General features: G+C 38.1%; 1 protein-coding gene across 12 annotated transcripts in view; it reads left to right on the forward strand.

The window, feature by feature from the left end:
• Window positions 1-21,940, forward strand: part of Arhgap29 (Rho GTPase activating protein 29) — a 72,006-nt gene that overhangs the window by 41,118 nt on the left and 8,948 nt on the right. For all 12 annotated transcript variants that reach the window (XM_087624871.1, XM_087624876.1, XM_087624879.1 and 9 more), the window contains 14 exon segments: window positions 4,304-4,400; window positions 4,720-4,792; window positions 6,135-6,183; window positions 6,883-7,020; window positions 7,805-7,869; window positions 8,259-8,369; window positions 8,469-8,549; window positions 8,684-8,872; window positions 9,498-9,635; window positions 17,676-17,836; window positions 18,435-18,574; window positions 19,389-19,493; window positions 20,515-20,613; window positions 21,639-21,778. In XM_087624871.1, the coding sequence (XP_087480997.1) occupies window positions 4,304-4,400; window positions 4,720-4,792; window positions 6,135-6,183; window positions 6,883-7,020; window positions 7,805-7,869; window positions 8,259-8,369; window positions 8,469-8,549; window positions 8,684-8,872; window positions 9,498-9,635; window positions 17,676-17,836; window positions 18,435-18,574; window positions 19,389-19,493; window positions 20,515-20,613; window positions 21,639-21,778 (1,586 nt within the window).

Below are 21,940 nucleotides of genomic sequence, written 5' to 3' on the forward strand. Positions count from 1 at the left end.
TTTCTCTTGGCATTTGATATTTTTAATATAATTTGATAATTTTAATATAATTAACTTATAGTATTATATTTTGTATTTCTAACATTAGCTTTTTGATATAGTTTATAACTTTATTCTCTTTTTATTTATTTTTACACTTGAAAGTATCTTAAAGTATCAGTCTTTTTTTGTGTTTTGAATCTGAGTTATTAGGATGGCCTTCCATACCCTGAAGTTTCACCATTCTCTAGATCTTTTTTCCTAAAGTTTTCATTTTTAATGTTTTCATTTTTAAGTTTAAGTCTAAAATTTAGAGAAACACAATATGTTTTTTTCAATCAGTGGTTCTCAACCTGTGGGCCACAGCCCCTTTTGGGGTTGCATATCGGATATTCTTCATATCAGGTATTAACACTGTGATTCATAACACTAGCAAAATTACAGTTATGAAGTAGCAATGAAAATGGTTTTATGGTTTTGAGTCACCACAACATGAGAAACTTTATTAAAGAGTCATACGGTTAGGAAAGTTGAGAACCATTGCGTTAGAGAAAGCCAGCAGTAGTAGGAGTGGGAAAAAAAAAAAAGAAAAAGAAAACATTTTAGAAGCAAATTTCTGGGCTGAGCAATGGATAGGAAACAGCAAGTGGAACGTAGAAGGAACATGTGAAAGAGGCTCTTGTAAGGGTTGGTCTGCAGCAGACAGCACATGGACAAGCAGTTCCTTGGTAGGATGGAGGGGATGAGGTTCTGTGGGGTTAGTAAGGAATAGAGGAGCAACTTAAATGAGCTCTGTACAAGGTGAAAATGTCTACACCATAGTACAGAACTGAGGCGTTGCACATATCTACTGAATTCCAGCCACTGTATCCTAGAGACTCATTCCATCCTTGATATGCGACTTTGCATGTAAAAAAAGTAAATTTAGATTTGCGTTGACATGAGAAGTGGTCAAGGTCAGACTTGAACCATTTCTGGAACTCCAAAGCCTTACTTCTTCCATATATTTCAACAAATAGCTTTTACAAAAGTAGAGTATTTTATGATGGAAGAAAGTGGTTAATTCTGTAATTAGTAAGTATAGCTGATATCATTTAGGATTGACTGCTGTTTGGCAGACATTGTTAGACTCTTCGCAGGGATGACCTCCCTTAATCATCCCAGCTCCGGTGAAGAATAAACCTGTGGGATCAGCTTCCCCTCAGTAAATGTGGAAGCTGAAGTGAGAGGTTTGACCAGGGTTGTACTCATATTAACTGGTAGAAAGTGGAGATGAGTCAAGGAGATTGAAGACCTGGGTAGGGAAGCCTCAGTTTCCCTGACGGAAAGCTGGTGCGAGAGTGCTGTCTGATGATAGTGTCCCAGCGCCCTATAATTCCCACAGCTGTGGAGCTTGTAATTGCTCCCACTGAGTAAATGAGGAAACTGACTAGAGGTGTTAATGTTTTCTGTAGACACAAAGCCTGCGCAGGCTGTTTGTAGAACCTGTCTTCTGTCTCAGGAGTCAGCCAGGCGAGCTGGGGGGCCAAATGGAGTTTGATGGGAACCCAGGCATCTTACCCTGTTCTATGGTCTGTAGCTTCTTCAGAGTGTTAACCCAGACATTTCCTAGAGATTGTACTCATTCACTACCTGGCTCTCTATAGAAAAAGTTAACATTGAACTGGGTTAAAAAGCCCAATCTTGGTGAATTCTAGGTAAATCACAGTGAAAGTAAAGCAGGCATTACCTATTATAGAGATTTGGTAGAGAGAAATGGAAATTAGATTAGATTAAGAAGAAACATGGTAAAACAAAATTTTTCTTTCACATAGCAAGGATATTGAACATTTTCTTGGGAAAAATGTTAATTGGATGAGATCTAGTGAAAGAGGGAAGGGGGACCAGGGCTCAGGGTTTCAAAGAACAGGATATATTGTTGGAACAAAAAGATGAACCACAGTAGGAGTAAGAGCTGCCCTGACGGGGAAGGAAGGGCACCTACGTGAACTCTCGTTAGGTGACTGAAACCCTGGTCTAGTAGGAATGAAGATGGTTCAAAAGGATGGCCTGTTACTACTTACAGTCATGGTAGTAAATATTTGTCTCCTAATTGTGTTTAATGTCAAGAAAAGATATACCTATAAGAAAGGAAAAATAGTTACAAAAATAGGAGTGGTGTTACGAAGTACTCTGCAGTGGACAATTAAACATGGTCTTACTGAGGTCAGATTGATAGAGAGCGAGCTCCTCTGATCTCAGTGCTACTTTTTAAATGTTCCTACATGCACATTCTGTGACACTGTCGCCAGTCAGGATAATGCTTGCCCTGTCAGGATTCCTACCTCTGCCTGTGTCTTCCTCCCCTTTACAGATTCTGATGGTTTATGTGTTTATTTCCATTCTGTTCAAAGTACTTCTAATTTCACTTTGTGTTTGACCCATAAGTTATATAACAGTATGCTATTTAATTTCCAAGTATTCAAGAACTTTTTCAGAATTTTTTCTGTTAATTTTAATCTAATTCCATGTAATCAGAGGATATACTTTGAATAATTTGAATAGTTTATGCTTATTGAGAGGTAGTTCATATCCTATAATAAGATCTTGCGTCTTCTGCATTTTGCTTCTGGGTAAAGTTGTACAAATATCTGTCTTGTCGGATTAGTTGATGATGTCATTCGGGATTCGCTATCTTGCCTTGTTTTATGTTTTCTGTCACTTATTGAGAGTAATAGTAAAATATCTGTCACTGATAATATATTCACTTTTCACTGTGGTTATTGTCAGTTTTTGCATTGTGAATTTTCCAGCTCTGTACATTTATAAATGTATGTACACAAATTATAAAATTGTTATGCCCTCCTACTACAGTATTAGGATATTTTAAAGATGCCTCTGGACCTGTCCTTGCCTGGGAATCTACTTGTGTAATATTAGGCAGTAAACTCAGGCAACTGTAAGCTATGGTTAGTTTCTTGATAGTCAGAAATTACTGCCTTTTAGCTAGACACATGCTTTTCATCCCAGAACTCAGGAGGTAGAGGTGGGTAGACCTCTGAGTTAGAGGCCACCCTGGTCTGCCAGGAGAGTTCTGGGATAGCCACAGCTACACAGAAAAACCCTGTCTCAAAACAACAGCAACAACAACAACAAAAGATTACTGCCTAATAAGCTAATGTCTTAAAAAATCATGTGTTCTTCAGTTTTGTATAGGTTTTTTTCTTTCTTTGTTTTTAGTTATTTCAGGCAGAAGTATAATCTGTTTCTTCAGTTCGATCAAGGCAAAGGTGTAAAAATATTCTTAAAATTGTTTGCAGTAACTGGTTCTTAAGTTTTTTGTTTTGTTATAAGGGACATTTAGAAGATTTGGATGAAAGCTAGGGATCTAAGTGTCACTAACCCACAGTCTACAGAGGCATATCCATATACAATTCTGGTTGTGACCTCTGGTTCCTGCTTTTCACTGTATTTACATACCCAGTCAACGTCTAAGTAAGGGCAGACCTGTGAGCTCTGAGTCTTTGCTGATAGAGCCGTTTTTCAAACTCCAGCCAAGATAGAAACTGAGGGTGACTTTCTAGCTTCCCCATCTTGCTTCGTAAAGAGATTGGTGCTGCAAGGGACCAGCTGCTTCTTACAGAGTCACAAGACTTACTTAAAGAAAAAGGCCAATTCAAGAAACTAAAATAACCTTTTCAGATTGTATTTAATAATATACAATAGCGAAATGTCAGAATATCCCTACTATAAACAAAAGCATTATGTCAGTTAACATGTACTTCAGAGCCCAAGAACATGCTGATAGGGGGTAAAGCTTTGTGTAACTAGGACTTTAACTTTTCTAAAGCACTGGTTTTTTTATGTGATGCTATGCTATATAGTTTATGATATGCAAAATGTATCTATGACTCCAGTTGTTGAAGTTTATATTAAACTTACACTTCATAGGGACTTCAGTGGACCAGTATCATTAGTTCTCTCTTTTAAAAGCCAGAGAATAGTAAGTGAGGGAAAAACCCTGAACACTCCGTAGAGGTCAGGTACAGACAGCATAGATTTTGTGACTCCAAGATTGATTGAACACTGACTCACCTGGATGTCTTGGATTATGTGACACATATATAACGGACTTGCAATCCCAGCCACTTCTTTGCAAACTGATGTTTTTACATGATTTCCTTAATAAAGAAATTAAATGTTTGTTCATTTTGTATATTAGATTTTAAGTTTCTGAACCTCTTCATGCTTTGAAACAATAGTGATTAAAAGAGTTAGTGATTTTGTATAAATGTAGTGTTAAATGTGTTTTCCTCTACTTACTGCAACTGATCTTTACTTATAGCTGTGAACTTTACAGAAGTTAATGACGAAAACAAAAACGATCTATTTCGAGAAGTCTTTTCCTCCATTGAAACTTTGGCATTTACCTTTGGAAACATGTAAGTGAAGACTGTCATTAAGTCAGTGCTCCTTGAATGTCTTAGTGAGAATATATAGTCCATAAATCTGTAGGATGAATGAAAAATAAACTATTAGGCAGTATCCAGGGCCGTCACATCTTGGCCAGAGCTGCCTTTGTGTTGCTTTATCGACTGTATTTGCAAGTATTTGTAGAGGTTTTAGGGGCTGTGTCTGTGCTTTGTGTAATGAAATTCCTAAAACAATTTAATTTAGATGAAAGATTGACAGTAAGAGAAGAAGAAATGTAATAATTTGCCTTTTTATTTCTGTGCTTTTTTTTTTAACCTCTCTGGATAGCCTCACAAACTTCCTTATGGGAGATGTAGGCAATGATTCGATACTACGACTGCCTATTTCTCGAGAGAGTAAGGTAGGTCAATTTATTTTTAACTTACTATCACAACCGATTCCTCATGTTGATCTTAGTATTATTCTGATTATAGATTACCTCATCTTTTGAGGCCAAACAAAGCAGATTAGTTAATTTTATATATGATAAAATGATCAGTTTCTGGAGCAATAATTTGGTTATACTCTCTCTCTCTCTTTTTTTTTTTTTCTTTTTTTTCCTGGAGCTGGGGACCGAACCCAGGGCCTTGCGCTTCCTAGGCAAGCACTCTACCACTGAGCTAAATCACCAACCCCTGGTTATACTCTCTAAGTGATACTGTATTAAGAAAACATCCTGACTCTTCATGAATCTATGTTGCGTGGTCCAAAACTTTAGTGAAGATTGTTTTTGCTGTGGATAACGGGAGGTGGATATTTGGGTTTGGGTACCTGTCCAGGTGGAGGCCAGACATAGGCATAGAAAACAGCATTCTATTCCCTTTTTTAGAGAAGGGCAAACTAAGGTTTGGTAAATCCTATTAGCCCAATACACCTAATAGAGTTGAAAGGTGTTTTTGCATTGAATCTGTAAACCCTGTATTGCCCAACCATGTAGATTAGATTTATTTAAGTATTTAGCTACATGCTTTAGTCCCAGCACTTGGGAAATAAAGGCAGACAGATCTCTGAGACTAGCCTGGTCTACATAGTGAGTTCCAAGCCAACCTGAGCTTCATAGCCAGAGTGTGTCTTCCAAGAAACCAGGAAACAAAACAAAAACCTAAAAAAACCAATCAAACAGAATTTAACAATTAAGATGATATTTTTAAACACTATTTAATAGATGTAACCATTACTTAATGTGGTTAATGGCCATATTCCAAATGTTGAAGTAGCTACATGTAGCTGGTATCTGATACATACATACATACATACATACATACATACATACATACATACATACATAAAATGCAATATGCATGACATTTCTATTATCACAGGAAATTTTGTACTTGACACACGTACCTGTGATAAAATGGTAAAAGATGGTTGGGCATTCTCTTAAGCTTGTAGTCTCTTGAGTTTGTAACTACTTCTTTAACTTCTGAGTCTTTTTTAGATTTGTGGATTTGAAGTTTAATATGGGTTCATTGATTTTTACCTAATCAGATTAAAGCATTTGTTTATTGTTGAATCTTGGGAACTATAATTCTTGCACTGTTATGGTATTTAAGTAGACTTCTTAGGCCTGTGAGTTGTAAATACTTGAAATTTTTTAGCAGGAATTACGTCAGAGTAATAAAATCAGAACAGAATTTTTGGAAGCAGCGATCTGTTGTTTTCTGCTCTAATCTTGAATTTGTTTTCTTCTATGTGTTCAGTCCTTTGAAAACATTTCTATGGACTCAGTGGACTTACCTCATGAAAAAGGTAAGTGTTTAAGATTTTATTGAACGCTTTGTGTTTTCTTTTGTTAAGTATTTTGATACGCTTAATCTCTTTGTGCTTTGTGATCTAGTATATTCGTTCTTACTATAAATATAGAAAATTTTACATGTAAAACATAAAATTTGAGTAGATGATGTGATAATGCAAACCGATCATAATTACATTCACATCGTAGCTCAACAAATAATAGAAATACGGACTAAGATTAAAAACCATGGGCTGGAGACACAGTGGCTATGTCTGAGAGCACTCACTCCTCTCGTAGAGGACCTGGATTGGGTGCTGGGCACCTATAAGGCAATTCACAGCCATCCAAACTCTAGTTTCTTGTGGCCTGACTCTTGCTTCTAGCTCCGTGGGCACCAGGCATGAATGACACACATCTACATGCAAAACATACATGCACATAAAGTAAAAATAAGTACATCGTAAAGATAAACACTGGCAGTTTATATACTTATCCTTTGAATTTTTAACCAGTTTTATTGATTAATTCCTAAGGATCCAAGTACTTTTTTTTTTTCCCTTTCTTCTTTTTTTCGAAGCTGGGGACGAACCCAGGGCCTTGCGCTTGCTAGGCAAGCGCTCTACCACTGAGCTAAATCCCCAACCCCTCCAAGTACTTTTTTAAAGAATTACTGTGTGTTCATACTTAACATATACTGATGCTTTTATTTTCAGGAAACTTTTCTCCTATAGAACTAGACAACTTGCTGTTAAAGAACTCTGACTCTATAGAACTGGCTTTGTCTTATGCTAAAACTTGGTCAAAATATACCAAGAACATAGTGTCCTGGGTTGAAAAAAAGCTCAACTTGGGTGAGTTCTCTGTTAAAGCATCTGATTAATTTTGAAACGTTAGAGCTAAATTGTTTGTGATTCATTTTCTACAGAATATAGGTATTATGAGTTATAATTAGTGGTTATTTCACACTAATAAATAGAAGTAGTTTTTTCTTGAGCGAGGCTTTCATATACTAGACATACATACTAAACATTTGTTGTTGACTGCTGGATGTAGGCACATAACAGCAGGCAGCACTATGTCTGCCTTGAAGAAGCCCTACTGTGATGGGTAGAAATGTACAATCAGGGAGTGAGGTGAATGGAGAGAAGAGCAGCAGTGGATGCATAAGCAGAGAGAGAGAACGCATGGCAGAAACAGCTGAGTAGCCAGTGTGAGCAGTGTTCCCAGTTGAGCAGCCAGTGTGAGTGAGCGGTGTTCCCAGCCGAGAAGGTGCTTTCCTATTGATTATCTTTCCTAAGCCCTGACACTTGGAAAGTAAGCAGGGCACGATTGTTATGCCCATTTTCCTCAAGGGCACACATCATTTGTTTGTGAACGTGAGGCTCATTTGGAGGGAAGTAGGATTCATCAATGCGTGTGCTCAGACTTGGCTTAGGTCTCGTTCTGACAGCTGAGAGCCATGTCATGCACGTATGGAAAGTTCCCCAGTTGATTCTGATGAGCAGTCGGATTAAAAGTTATTTCCTTTAATAGCATGATGCACACTATGTGTGACCTCCTAGTTGAAGAAACACAGATAACTTTAGTGTATATCTAGAGAAAAATGCTAATTTTTGTCTTTTTTAACCTTTTCAGAATTGGAGTCCACTAGAAATATTGTAAAATTGGCAGAGGCAACTAGATCTAGCATTGGAATACAGGTGAGTAGTCTGTGAACTCCTTGGGCTCAGAAATAAGAGACTACTTTGTTAAACATCCAGTCAGTTCACAGAAAAAAGGACATAATTGTCGACCTTTGTATTGGAAAAAATAATTTAAATGGTTATTCCTTAGGAATGAAACTAGAGCATTTAAGATTTATACAAATACCTAATTTAATGCTAATTTTGCTAACTGTTCATAATTTCAATATATGTGTCATATAGACACAAGTCATTTTACTAGAGAAGAAAATCTAAAGTTGTATTTTGGAGAACAGGGATGTATCTAGAACTCTAGCAACAGATTTTTCTCTAATGCCAGTTTTAGGGATTGAGCCTCCTCTTATACTGTGCTGTTATAAAACTTACCTTTCACCTTTAAATTCTAGGAGTTTATGCCTTTGCAGTCTCTCTTTACCAACGCTCTCCTTAATGATATACACAGCAGTCACCTTTTACAACAGACAATCGCAGCTCTCCAAGCCAACAAATTCGTGCAGGTAAAAATTATTACATACAGCATATATTTGTTTGTTTTTTAGATACTAATATGGGTTATATAAAACAACTTACTTTTTTTTTTTTAATATTCTTAAAAGCCTCTACTTGGGAGGAAGAATGAAATGGAGAAACAAAGGAAAGAAATAAAAGAACTTTGGAAGCAGCAGCAGAATAAATTGGTTAGTGTTGAACTGGAGTCTCACTTGCCTGTTAATGAACATCCAGCGTCACCCGCGGTATATAAACCACCTGTCTTACTCTGGGTTCCCTAAAATGTCATCTAATAATCTGTTTAATATTCTTTTCTGGGTAGCTTGAAACAGAGACGGCTCTTAAAAAGGCAAAACTGTTATGCATGCAACGGCAAGATGAATACGAAAAGGCAAAATCATCCATGTTTCGAGCAGAAGAAGAGCAGCTGAGTTCAAGTGTTGGACTGGGAAAAAATCTCAACAAACTACTAGAAAAAAGGCGGAGATTGGAAGAAGAGGCGCTTCAAAAAGTAATATTTTGATATTTGAAACTTGAATTAGTAATACTCTGCTAAAGATTTGACTCTCCAGGAGTCAGGCTCACCAGGAAGGCATATTCGGTCCTCCCCAGTGAGTTTCTTATACAGTGAGAGCAGACAAGTCCCTAGGCACGACGGCAGTGCCCTGGTTAAATCCACACTTGAGAGCCACTGTGTGGGCATGCGAAGGAGTGTTAACAGAGTATCTTAGGATAGTACTTTGTTATTTTTGACTTGATTATTTATAAGGTCTACTGTTTAAGCAAGTTTCTGTGTTACACTCCTGTTGAACCATAATAAGGCGAGGTTTTATATCATTTATGAAATATAATTTGACAAATTCTGTTAAAAATGGAGACTATTTCTTGTGCAAATAATATAGTAATTATAAATTACCCCAGCAATTAAAATCTAGTGTTCTTAAATTGCTAAATAAAATGCTATTTATCTTTAAATTATTTTACTTAATTCATTTCATAGTATTATATTGAAAATTAAAATATTTTAGATTTTTCTTCATAAAGACTTCCCATTTTTTGAAATACTGCTCTAATTACTGTAAGCTTTTAAGTATGCATTTAGTGATTAGTGTTGTTTCTTCTGTGGTGTTTTGAAGGTAGAAGAAGCAAATGAGCACTACAAAGTCTGTGTAACAAATGTTGAAGAAAGACGGAATGATCTAGAAAATACGAAGCGAGAAATTTTAACACAGCTCCGGACACTTGTTTTCCAGTGTGACCTTACACTTAAAGCTGTGAGTTGTTTCTTCATTATTTGAAAGCACAGGAGAAAGTCCTGAGGTCTGATGAGTTTGATTGCTGAGATAGATATTTAAATCCTGAGACTCAAAAGAACATTCAGACAGATTCCGTTTTTAATAGTAATCTGTAATTTGAGCTACCTTTTTCTCTGTTTCTCTATTTCTCCACCCACCCCCCATCCCACCCCCACGCTACCCCCCCGCCCCCGGATTCTAGACAGGATCTGCTGTGAAGCCTGTGCTGGCTTTCAGCTCATAAGTCTACGCTTCTCCATGCTGACTGTCAATCTGGTTTCTCTTTCGGGTTCTAACTGATTTGCTCTGCTTGGCCTCATACTAACTTTACCACCTGTTTTCATCTTCTGGCTCCTCCTTATTCTCTGGCTTGTTCTATCTACCCCTGTGTATAGCTTGCTCTCTTTCTGTAACCTGTTTCTGTTCAACTGTCCTGGTAAAACTGCATCCTCTTTTTCTCTCTCTGCTCTCTTTAATAGAAATTCTCTTTCCTGTCCTCATGAGAGTTGGGGAATGTCCTATTATGTCAGATCTTCCTCTGATTTGTCATTTTTTCCTGCCACTCAATTAGACATCACTTTCAAACATGGCCGCATCCTTCTACAAACTAACTTTACCTTCATTGATTGGAATTAAAGGTGTGTGCTAAGGCTGAGGCACACAACTAGAAACAGTTTTTTCAGCAAATAACACCATCTTGGGGTTCACAGTGTGATCAAGTATCCTGTATGTAACACGTATGCACCACTGTGCCTTGTTTTATTGTGGTTTTTTTTGTGGTTTTTTTAGTTACTTTTCTTCTTTCTCTCTACTGTATACCTTGAGTTGATGATGATTTGCTTGGCTAAATTTAAATGTGAGCATTGGTAATTGACTACCTTTCTTGCCTTAGCTTGTAAAACTGATTTAAACCCCAAAACATCGGACTTTGCTGTGAGATAGCTTTGGGAATTTAAGTACAAAAAAGATGGTGAAACTGAACTGAGTGATTTATGTAAAGACAAAGCATCCTGCATCACATTTTCATTCACGTCTCTTGAGTATTGGATAGAGTTTATATTTAATAGGCCTAGTTGGCATGAGTTAACAATTCAAAATGCATATATCAATCCCTGTTAACTGCCACCACAGTTGGAATCAGGAAATTTCAGGAGTGTTGCCCATCTGTTGTCAGTCCTCACACCCATGCGGAATCCTTAGCGACACTCATGTGTTCTCCATCTTGGTAATTAGCTGTAAAGACCTTAGCAGAAGCTTTTCTGCATGTAAGTGTTCCTTATTTTTCCAAGGTGTCTCATAATGGACTCATAGTACCCAGCCTTTTGAGACAGGCTGCTTTTAACCTCTGACTCCTCTGAGGTTCTTGGATGTTGTGGGTGTGTCAGTAGCTCCATTCTCTGTCTTGGTAGCTGACAGCCTACTGTGTTAGTGTCAGCGTTTGTCCATTCATTCACCAGGTGGGCATGTATGTTGTTTATAGTTTGGGTCGTTATGAATAAAGCTCCAAGAATAATTGTTGACAGATTTTGATGAACATAGATTTTATATTTATAGGAATATATAGGAGTGTCACTGTCAGATGCATCACTAACTCAATAAGAAGCTATCAGACAGTTCTCCAGAGTGGCTCTGATCAATGTGAGAACTCTAGCTCTGGATCCTCTTATTATGACATGTTTAGCTGCTCTAATAGGTGGGTGGCAAAGATTGAATTATGGTTTTCATTTGCGTTTCCAGAATAGGGGAAGAAGGGAGTGATATAATTATATTTTAATTAGAATTTTTAAAATAACTTTAAAATAGTTTCAAGGACTTATTTAGAATTTAGCTATTTTAAATTTTTTCGTTGTGTGGTTTTTTTGTTCTGTTTTTGTTGTCTTATGATTGAATTTACTTGTATTCTCTCTCATTTCAAAACTTTTCTTCTGTACTTTAGCAGCATCTTCTAGGGGACATTTTAAGTCTATCTTACTGTTTTGATCATGCTCTTGATGTTATGTCTGTAAGAGTGTTTCACCAAGCCCAAGGTCAGAGTTTTCCCCTTTGTTTTGTGCTAAATTGTATAGTTTGACACTTGTATATATGGTCTAAATTGAGGTCATTTCTGTGCAAGGTGTGGATTGAAGCTGGGGTTTTTTTGTTTTGTTTTGTATGTAGATACCAAGTACTAGCACAAAGAGGGCATTTCCCAATAGGACATAGAAGAAAGTGATAGCTTTGGCAGGCAGAAAACAGGAGTGGTCAGATTAACTGAGTGTAAGAATCTTTATTGGGAATTAGATGTAGTGGTATACACCTGTAATCCTAGCATTTGTGTGATCAGAATTCAAGGCTATCCTTGGCAATGTGGCAAGTTTGAGGCCAGGCCTGGACTATTTGGGACTCTGTCTCAAACAAAGTAGAATAATAACAAGAAAGATTTTAGTTGGGGCTTCCTCAAGAAAGACAAAATGAGCAGTGACTGCAGACCCATAGGATTGGCTGCTTTGCACAGTTCAGTAAGCTTTGGGAATGAGGACATGTGTCTTTATGCTTTATTCTTGTTTTATTTAGGACAAGGGAAATTGGCCCACTGTAGGATTTACATTGACTTGGGCTGTAAACTTGGACTTACTAGTTTTGTGTGTGAAGATGAGATGCTCTACAAGCTCTTGTCTGGTCAAGTGCAGTTCTCCCTGGCTAGCTTTAAAAAAAAAAAAAAATACCATTAAAAAAGAAAAGGGTCTAAAAGATGGTTCAGTGGTTAAGAACACTGGCTGCTCTTCCAGAGGTTCTGAGTTTGACTCCCAGCAACGACATGGTAACCAACCATCTTTAAGATGTGTATGGGTTTTGTTATGGGTTTGGTTCCCCCCTCTGGTGTGCATGAAAACAGAAAACACACACTCACGCACACAGACATCCTTTTTAAAAATAAAGCAGGAGCCAGGCAGTTGTGGTGCACAGTCAGGATAGGTCGAAATACCATGCTGTTTCCGTTAAGTTTCCTTTACATAAACCAGCTGACGATATTTGTACATACCTACTTCTGAAGTCTCCCTATTGATTCTGTTGCTTTATACTGAAAATGAGATGTGAGCACCATTTTATTCTCTTTGGGAATTACATGAGGGGTTGGAGCGATGACACCACCCCCACCCCACCGCCGCGGAGGTGAGAGCACTCTGCTGCTTAGATAAAACAGTGACCGCAATGAACACAGGGAGGAAAGGCTGAACAAAGGTTCCGAGGCTGTAGGCCAACACCACAGGGAGCCAGGGCAGGAACAGAGCCCATAGAGGATGACTGCATGCTGGCTTGCTTTTCATAGCTTGCTTCTGCTAGATTTTTATAAGCCAGAACTATCTCCCTGGTGGTGGCATCAACCACAGTGGGCTGAACCCTCCTACCTCAATCAGCAATCAAGAAAATGTCCCCACAGGCCAGTAAGATGAAGACACGTCCCCAAATGAGGTTTCCCTTTCCCAAGTGACTGCAGTTTGTGCCAAAGTGACAACTAACCAACAGTCTCTTTTTAGCCCGGTCAATTTCCTTGCTATTTTTAGTCTACTTAATTAGTAGATATATATGCTGTATATGATATGACATGATATGATAATAATAATGATATGGCTATTTCAGTTTACTTTTAGTTAGTTTGAACATAGTATCTTATTTTTTAAGATTGAATTTTTTAAATATATGAGCATTTTGTTTATATGTATGTATGTATGTGTAGCACATGCGTGTCTAGTGTTCACAGAAGTCAAAAAGAGGGCATTGGATCTCGGGAACAGGCATTATGATGGTGGTAAGCCACCTTGTGGGTGCCAAGGATTGAACTCTGGTCCTCTGCAAGAGCAGCAAATGCTTTTAACTGGTACACCATCTCTCCAGCCCCCTTCTCTCCTATTTTTAAACATTTAAAATGAGCTTCTTATAGTCTGCAAATAGCATTTACTTTAGTCTTGATTGCTTTTAATCATCTAGTTCGACAGTCTTTTGAGTGTTTGGAGAATTCATGCTTAATGTAAACACATACCATATTATTTCCTACCTATTTATAACTCCTTTCCTTTCATTTGTTTTTGTCTGTTGGGATTAAGTTTTAATTATGAACTGTTCATCAACATTTTAACATGCTTACTTGCTCATATTTTGGGTTAATTTTCTCTAAATTTGTAGTTATTGGCCTAGGAACTAAGATGCAGACATGCATGCTTGTGTCTCTGTGTTTGCGATTATCAGTTTGCCTCCATATAAGAGACTTAACTACCCTGAATGGATACCCAGATCCTCGTGGATACTGAGAAATAACTGTATACTTCAACTTTTATTTTGAATACAGGGTCTATTTGTCCTAAACTAGCAACTCTCCTTACCTTTACTGTCCAAGTTCTAGGAATGTAGAAGCATGGCAGGATGCATGGCTTTATACCAAATTCTACCCAATCTACTGAGCATCGTGTAAGCCCTTTACTCAGTTGTGCTGGGTATGTGTTTACTAAAGGGTATACATTAAAAAACCTTACCAAACCTGTCTTCGTGTGTGTGTGTGTGTGTGTGTGTGTGTGTGTGTGTGTGTGTGTGTGTAGGGAAGAGGGTATTTGTTTGCTCTTTCATTCTTTATTTTAATTTTTGAAATTATATCATTTCCTCCTTTCCTTTCTCCAAACCCTCCGGTAGGCCTCCTCCTCTTGCTCTTTTAAACTCATTACCTCTTTTTCATTATTACTTACATACATATGTACATGTCTTCATAAAAATTCAGTCCCTAGCTTAATAAAACTTCTATTAAGATTTTTCAACTTAACAATGGTCTTGTTAGAATATTAAATTTTCCACCTAGGATTAAGTTTATTGATATTTAGTCATAGTGAGCTGAGAAGTATTATCTTGTCATGCTCTTTTGCTTCAAGTTCACTGCCTCTCTGTTTCTCTTTTCCAACATAGTCCTTTGGTTACTTTGTTTTTGGAAATTAGATTTTTCTCTACTAAAATCTCTCCTTTTTGTTTGTCTTCAGTTTCTCTGTGAAGATTTATCTTCCCATGTTCCAAACTATTCTCCCCTTTATGTGACTATGTTTGTAAGTGTGCATGTGGATACACATGGAAGGAGCTTATAGTATCATTCCTCAGGAGCCGTCCACTTTTTCTTTTGAAACAGGATTTCTTGGCAAATAGGCTAGGCTGGCTAGCCATGGAACCCTGGAGATCCATTTCTCCCTCCCAGGGCTGGGATATAAGCACACACCACCACCATACCTATTGTGCTTGTTTAGTTGGTTGGATGGATAGATAGATAGATAGATAGATAGATAGATAGATAGATAGATAGATTTATTTATTTATTTATTTATTTATTTATTTTGCGGAGGTGGGAGGTGTTTTGTTTCTTAAAACGTGTGAGGCTCAATCTCAGATCCTCACTCTTACAAGTCAAATACATCTCCGTCCCCCCAGCCTTCCCTTCCTCCTTCAGCCCACTGTAATAATTGCCATAGAGGCTTCATCCTAGTGTGAGATAACTCAGTGTTGATATCGATCGGTCTTTTGTGAGTGGTGAAGATTTTTACATGACAAGTAATTTTGCTGGGAAGACATCGTCAGCAAATGTTTGCTCAACAGTAGAATACCAGTAACTGCCAAAGAAACTATTGCACTGGGGTCTAGTTGGGGTTACCTATAGGAGCATGAGCAGCCATAGAAGCTAAATTACAAAGGAATCATCTCTGCCTCACAGCTGTTAACTGCTTACTTATACATCCTCTTAAGAGAAGGGCCTGGTGGTACCCCACCCCCACTCCAGCAACTGTTAACTGCCTGTGTATCCTTGAGGAGGGGAGGGCAATCTCAGCTGCTGAGAGTTCAAGAAGGCTGTGTCATGCCCGGAGGACAGCATTCCACAACAAAATTTGAATGCTATCCTAGGTATTTTCAACATTGTTCTGTGGGACTCTGGGTCCTAATACTGTTTTAAAGTAGGGGCTGAGGGGCATTTGATCTAGTTTTGTTCTCCCTCCTAGCTTTGTGCCTGTCACCTGGGTCTGAGTGGGAAGCTGAAGCATTATGCTAGCTACTCTTCTGCTCTCCAGAAAGCTAAAGACATCACTTCTTACTCATTAAGTGGAGGAGGTGGGTGAGCCATGCAGGAATAAAGAGAAAAATAAAAGCTACAGGAGTTTCAAGAGTTCACCACCATTCTCCGATCATAAAGGAGCATTCACTTTAGAGTTGGAAATCTGTTCAGTTCTATAACTGCCATCACTGTTACAGGATTGTGCCCCAAGGATGTAGAGGCTCCTATGAGTAACGGAGGAAGAGAGGATGGATCAGAGAAACCAGGGCTTCCTTTCTATGTTTTGAGTCATATTTTCTATTCCTCAACCATTTGGGTTCACAGAAGACCCCTCGTGAAGCTGTCTATATCCATAATGAGTGCTGTGGGGGTCAGCCTAGGCTGGAGAATATGAGAGTGGGGAAAGCAAGAAATGTGCCCAAAATTGTCATCTCTCCCCCAGTCTGCCTGCTTCCTTTTACTCCAGGGAGTCTTTAGATAGGTGGCACTAATCCATGGTTCTGACCAGGACATGGTTCTGACCAGGGCATTCAAATGGAGGGAAAAAAATTCATCTCAGTGAAGAGCAATTGAAATGTTTTGAGCTCTTAAAATCATAAATCATTTATTGATGTTTGTAACTAGCTTGCAGATTTGTAAACTAAATCAAAAGATTTATAAGATCTTTACCCAAACTGTAGCTGATAATAGCTAAGATTGGGTATGAATCTGTCTGTGTATTATATCTCTATATAAACTTACCTAGTTCTCAGAAGGTCTTATTACATAAACATATTTTTAGCTTCATTTTACTAATGCAGAAACAAGTTTAGAAAATCTTCCCAGTGTATGGTCTCTGGGTCACAAATCACCTTATCGTTACTCAGGGAGTCTAAGGAGTCGCCTTATCGTCACTGAGGTAGCCTATAAGTAATGAAGAGGTTTGGATTTTGAACAAGAATTTTGAGGTCAGAGTCTTCATTTGAACAAGACTCTCAGATGATTTGTTGAACTTTTTCAAATTTCTGGTACAAAGAGATCATAAATAACTTGATTAGTGCTGCTCACCCATATAAGGGACCCTTTTAGATCAGGCAAGTTCAGCTTAGCATTGGTCTGCCCAAATTATGTTAGCTCCTCATGGACATAAACTGTACCAGTAAAGGCTGACTGTCATTTGTTAATTGAAGGATTGAGACACAAACTGTTCCTTTGGATATATATATTACAAGTACTACTTAGGCTCACCGACTTATCCTTAGAGAAATGTGTTATCCACCTGGACTCTGGTTAATGAAGAGTTCATCCTATCATCTAATAAGACATGACTGATGAAGAAAAAACAGTCATTTTGAGATAACAATCAAAATGTGGCATTTTTTCCAAACTTTTCCTTTCGCACATACCTGACACAGATCCGGAGTGGCATAAATATGGCAGAAAGGAATAAATGAGGCCATACTTTGCTTAGTCTTTAGCTGGCTTCCTTTTACACTTCACCTCCAGTGACCTTTCTTGACCTGAGTCAAACAGAAGTTCTGCTTCCCTGAGTGTGCTTTAGCCCTTTGCCTGTGTGTGTGCTTTGAGAGCACCAGTTCTGTCCATGTCTGTACTACCTCTGCCTTTTGTTTGAATTGGCCTTCTCTGGAGCTGTGTCCTGGCTCTCTCTCATATTTCAAATGTCAGCTCTTTGGTCTTCCCTAACCTATCATGTTGAAAATACCCTTCCAGAAACACAAGCATGGTCATAATGGGAGAATAATATCCTCATCATCTTTTAACTTGTTACTGGTGTATATGGGGGTTGTGTGTTTGTGTGCTGGGACCACCAGTCAACATAGCTGGCATGCTGATGGTGGTAATCAGTGCTCTGTATGTCAAATGTATGGCCTTTTGTTGGTGTGCTTGTTAACATACATGTACATTCACATAGTGTTTTATATCTCATGAGTTATGTCTGTCTTTTGTCTTTGTGATTATAGGTAACAGTTAACCTCTTTCATATGCAGCAGCTTCAGGCTGCTTCCCTCGCCAACAGTTTACAGTCCCTCTGTGACAGTGCCAAACTCTATGATCCAGGTCAGGAGTATAGTGAATTCGTGAAGGCTACAAGCTCAAGTGAATTAGAAGAAAAGGTTGACGGGTAAGAATTGATGCATAGGAGAAATTGTTTCAAGTGAGAGAACATTTACTGAGTTCCTGTCTATGCTTATAAGGAAGTGTCTTTTCTTATACTGAATTAACTTTAATTTTTTCATTATTCATATTTTGTGAACTTAAGGAATGTAGATGCAACATACTTAAGAATGATGCTTTTTGGGGCTGGGGATTTAGCTCAGTGGTAGAGCGCTTACCTAGGAAGCGCAAGGCCCTGGGTTCGGTCCCCAGCTCCGAAAAAAAAAAGAACCAAAAAAAAAAAAAAAAAAGAATGATGCTTTTTATTTTCACACAGACCTCACCTCTTTGAGTTTTAAAAACCCTTTGGGAATAGCAAATTATGACCTACATATTTTGAGTATACCAAAAACTTAACCTATATTTTCTACTAATGTTAGATTAGAAAAGTTTAATCATGACATAAATATTCTATTGTCATACCTCTTCCATATTTCAACTATTATTTAAATCTTTAGAAGAAGTTGAACTGCGTAATAGTTATTAATATTCATTAAGCTTGTTCTGCATTCATTAAATTAAGAATTTAAAAAAACTTAGTGCTGAACTTTATCTTTACCTCACAGGAATGTAAACAAACAAATAGCCAGCAGTCCGCAGACATCTGGATATGAACCTGCTGACTCTTTAGAGGATGTTGCACGCCTCCCTGACAGCTGTCACAAACTTGAAGAGGACAGGTGTTCCAACAGTGCAGACATGACAGGTACATTCACACAGAGCAGACACTGCGCTCTGACCACCATGCCTGTCTTGTCTATACATTAGTCACTGTTTGAATCATTTCCTTGTACATAATTTTAGTATTTTACCCTATAAAATCTACCTGTAGGCAGATTTTTTTAATAATGTATTTTTTTAATTCACTTTATATCCTGATCACAGTTCCCGCTCACCCCTCTCCTCCCAGTCCCACTCTTACAAGTCCACATTATCCCCTCCACTTCTCCTTAGAGAAGAGGAGCACTCCTTGGGTACCACCCCACCCTGGGACATTAGTCCCAGCAGGTCTAGGCACATCCTCTCCCACTGAGGCCCAACCAAGCAGTCCAGGTAGGGGATGGGGATCCAGTGGCAGGGAACAGAGTAGAGACAGCCCCTGCTTCAGTTGTTAGGGACCCACATGAAGACCAAGCTGCACATCTGCCACAAATGTGACTGGGTCCAGTCTCTGTATGCTTTTTGGTTGGTGGATCAGACTCTGTGATCCTTTCTGGGCTCAGATTAGTTGACTCTGTAGGTCTTCTTGTGGTGTCCTTGACCACTCTGACTCGCTCAATTCTATCCCCACTCTTCACAAGACTCCCCAAGCTCTGCCTGAGGTTTGGCCATGGGTCTCAGCATCTGTTTCCATCCGCTGCTGGATGAAACCTCTCAGGAGACAGTTGCACTAGGCTTCTGTGTGCAACATAGCAGAGTATCAGAATAGTGTCAGAGGCTTGCTCTCACAGGAAATGGGTCTCAAGGTGGGGCAGTCACTGGCTGGTGTAGGCAAGTCTTTAATTATTCTCTTTTTAAAGGTCCTTCTTTCATAAGATCGTGGAAGTTCGGGATGTTTAGTGACTCTGAGAGTACTGGAGGAAGCAGTGAGTCTAGATCTCTGGATTCAGAATCTATAAGTCCAGGTACGGTAACTAAATATTTAAGTCTAACTGAAAATTCAGTGAAAGATGAAATGATCCATTTGAGCCACCTCAGACATAACAGAATATACATAAAATGTGTGTATGCTAACCCAGCAAGCAGAACATGAGTAGTACATGAGAAGCCCCTTTGTATGTATACATATATAAACAACACACACATACAGAAAAATCACCTGTCCCACCAGAGCAAATCATTTTATAACTATTTTAAATGTTTTTAGTGATATATTTCATGGATTTACCCTCTTTTGGATGCTATAAAAATAGTCATTTCCTTACTCTTGATCTGGCATTGGGATTGAATTCAGGGCCTTTTGCATGTTGGGCAAGTATTTGACCACTAAGCTCTACCCCGAGCCCATTTTCTTTTTTACATTTATTGATTGATTAATTGATTGGTTGATTGGTTGATTGATTGACTGGCATGCATGTATTGATTGATTGATTGATTGATTGGCTGGCTATAAGTTGCACAGGTGAGCCTGAGCTCATTCTATAGCCAAGACAAGCTTTGAATCTTATGTTCTTCCCCAGTAGGCCTGGCAAAATCAAAGGACTAATTTTGATTTCCTTCTGCCATGTTGTGAATAGCTGTCTGTGTTTGTATTGTGTAATAACTTAGTAATGAAAATATCATTTAGGGGGTGTGTGTGTGTTTAGTTAATTGCTATGGTAGGCCATACTACCCACCACCACTTACATTAGCTACTGTGTCATACGTTAGACATAGAAGGTGCTGCCTGTCTTTGTAAAGCCTGTAACCTCAAGTGCTTACTGTCAGAACTGAGGAGTAAAGTCTCATAAGAATACATAATTTTATGTTTCTAGGAATTGATATCTGAGTCCCCTGTTACCTAGATTTTGAGAATAGAAGAAAATTTTTAATCAAAGATAATAAAATAATACAAATTCTGTAACTCCAAGAATGTTATCACTGTCTATTTTTATTGTTCTTCAGTGTGAAGTCAGGTAATGGTTGGTATCCACAATTTCATTTTAGGAGACTTTCATCGGAAACTTCCACGAACTCCATCCAGTGGAACCATGTCTTCTGCTGATGATCTAGATGAACGAGAGCCACCATCACCTTCAGAAGCTGGTATTATAGTCTTCTCAGTTAGGACCCACTAAACCAGTTGAAATAGTGGCAGTGCATAATGCTAAATCATTAGTTTGTTATATGTATCTTAAATATATCTGCTCGTTTATGTATATATATGGATTGATAATGAATTGTTGAGATGATAGAAATATGTCTACAAGAATAAGAAGTAAAGCTGCTGGGTCTAAAATATATTGGTAGTGTGAACAGCAGGTCATGTATGGTGTTCTTTCATAAGTCCAATACAGTGACTTTCTGTTAAAAGTATGGCATTACATAAAAAATTCTGGAAAAGCTCATTGTTAATAGCACAGGGACTATGGGCAGAAAAGCACAGTGGTGAAACTGTGTTGCTGTGCACGAAGCCCTGGCTTCTAGCCCAAGTACTGCGAAACAACAATTACAATAATGAAGAAACTGCAGGAAGCCAAGGAAGAAAAGCAGATAAATGTACTTCTCAAGGACAAGGAAAGTTATGGATGTTTAAGACATAAAAATCATTTACCTTAATGACTTGAATTAAACCAATATAAACTTGTTTTTGTTTCTTTGGTATACTGTTCTTTTGGCAGAATTTCACAAATTAATAGGGTATCTGACTTCCATTATGATTAAAAATATAACTAGCTAGTGTTAATCTGTAGTTTTATGATGGTACTATCTTTAATGGACATATTGCTCACATGCTAGCTTCATGAAACCAGCTCTTTAAGTAGTGATTGGGTTTTCTTAGGCATGTAATGCCACCTGTAAACACACTGTTTTTCACAGAGCATAGTAATAAAGCACACATTTGTTTATCTTGCAGATACTGTGTCTTGGCATCTTGGTGATGACCATTATAGCATTTGAAGTGTGGAGATATATATATATATCTTATATATATATGTTGTTTTTGATGTTAGAAACCCCAGACAATAGTTTTTTGTAATATGTAGATGGCTGAAAAGTCTAAGGATTGCTCATAATATGTAAGAATGTTCTCATCTTTCCATTCTCGTGTACGTTTTTTCCCTTACAAGGACCCAATTCCCTCGGAACATTTAAGAAAACTTTGATGTCGAAGGCAGCTCTCACTCACAAGTTTCGCAAGTTGAGATCCCCCACAAAGTGCAGGGATTGTGAAGGCATCGTAATGTTCCCGGGCGTCGAGTGTGAAGAGGTGAGATCTGTTTGCAAGTGCATCGGCCTCACACTTGTTGGTCGGCTGGTTTCTCTGCACTTACAGTATTTTTGGTTAGAATATAAAATGGTAGATTGTGTTGTGTCATTTAAATATTGGGATTTTTTTTTCACGAATACATTTTATTTTTGTTAGGATTTT

Source organism: Rattus norvegicus, chromosome 2 (assembly GCF_021556685.1).
Source record: "Rattus norvegicus strain SHRSP/BbbUtx chromosome 2, alternate assembly SHRSP_T2T, whole genome shotgun sequence".
Lineage (NCBI taxonomy): Eukaryota > Metazoa > Chordata > Mammalia > Rodentia > Muridae > Rattus > Rattus norvegicus.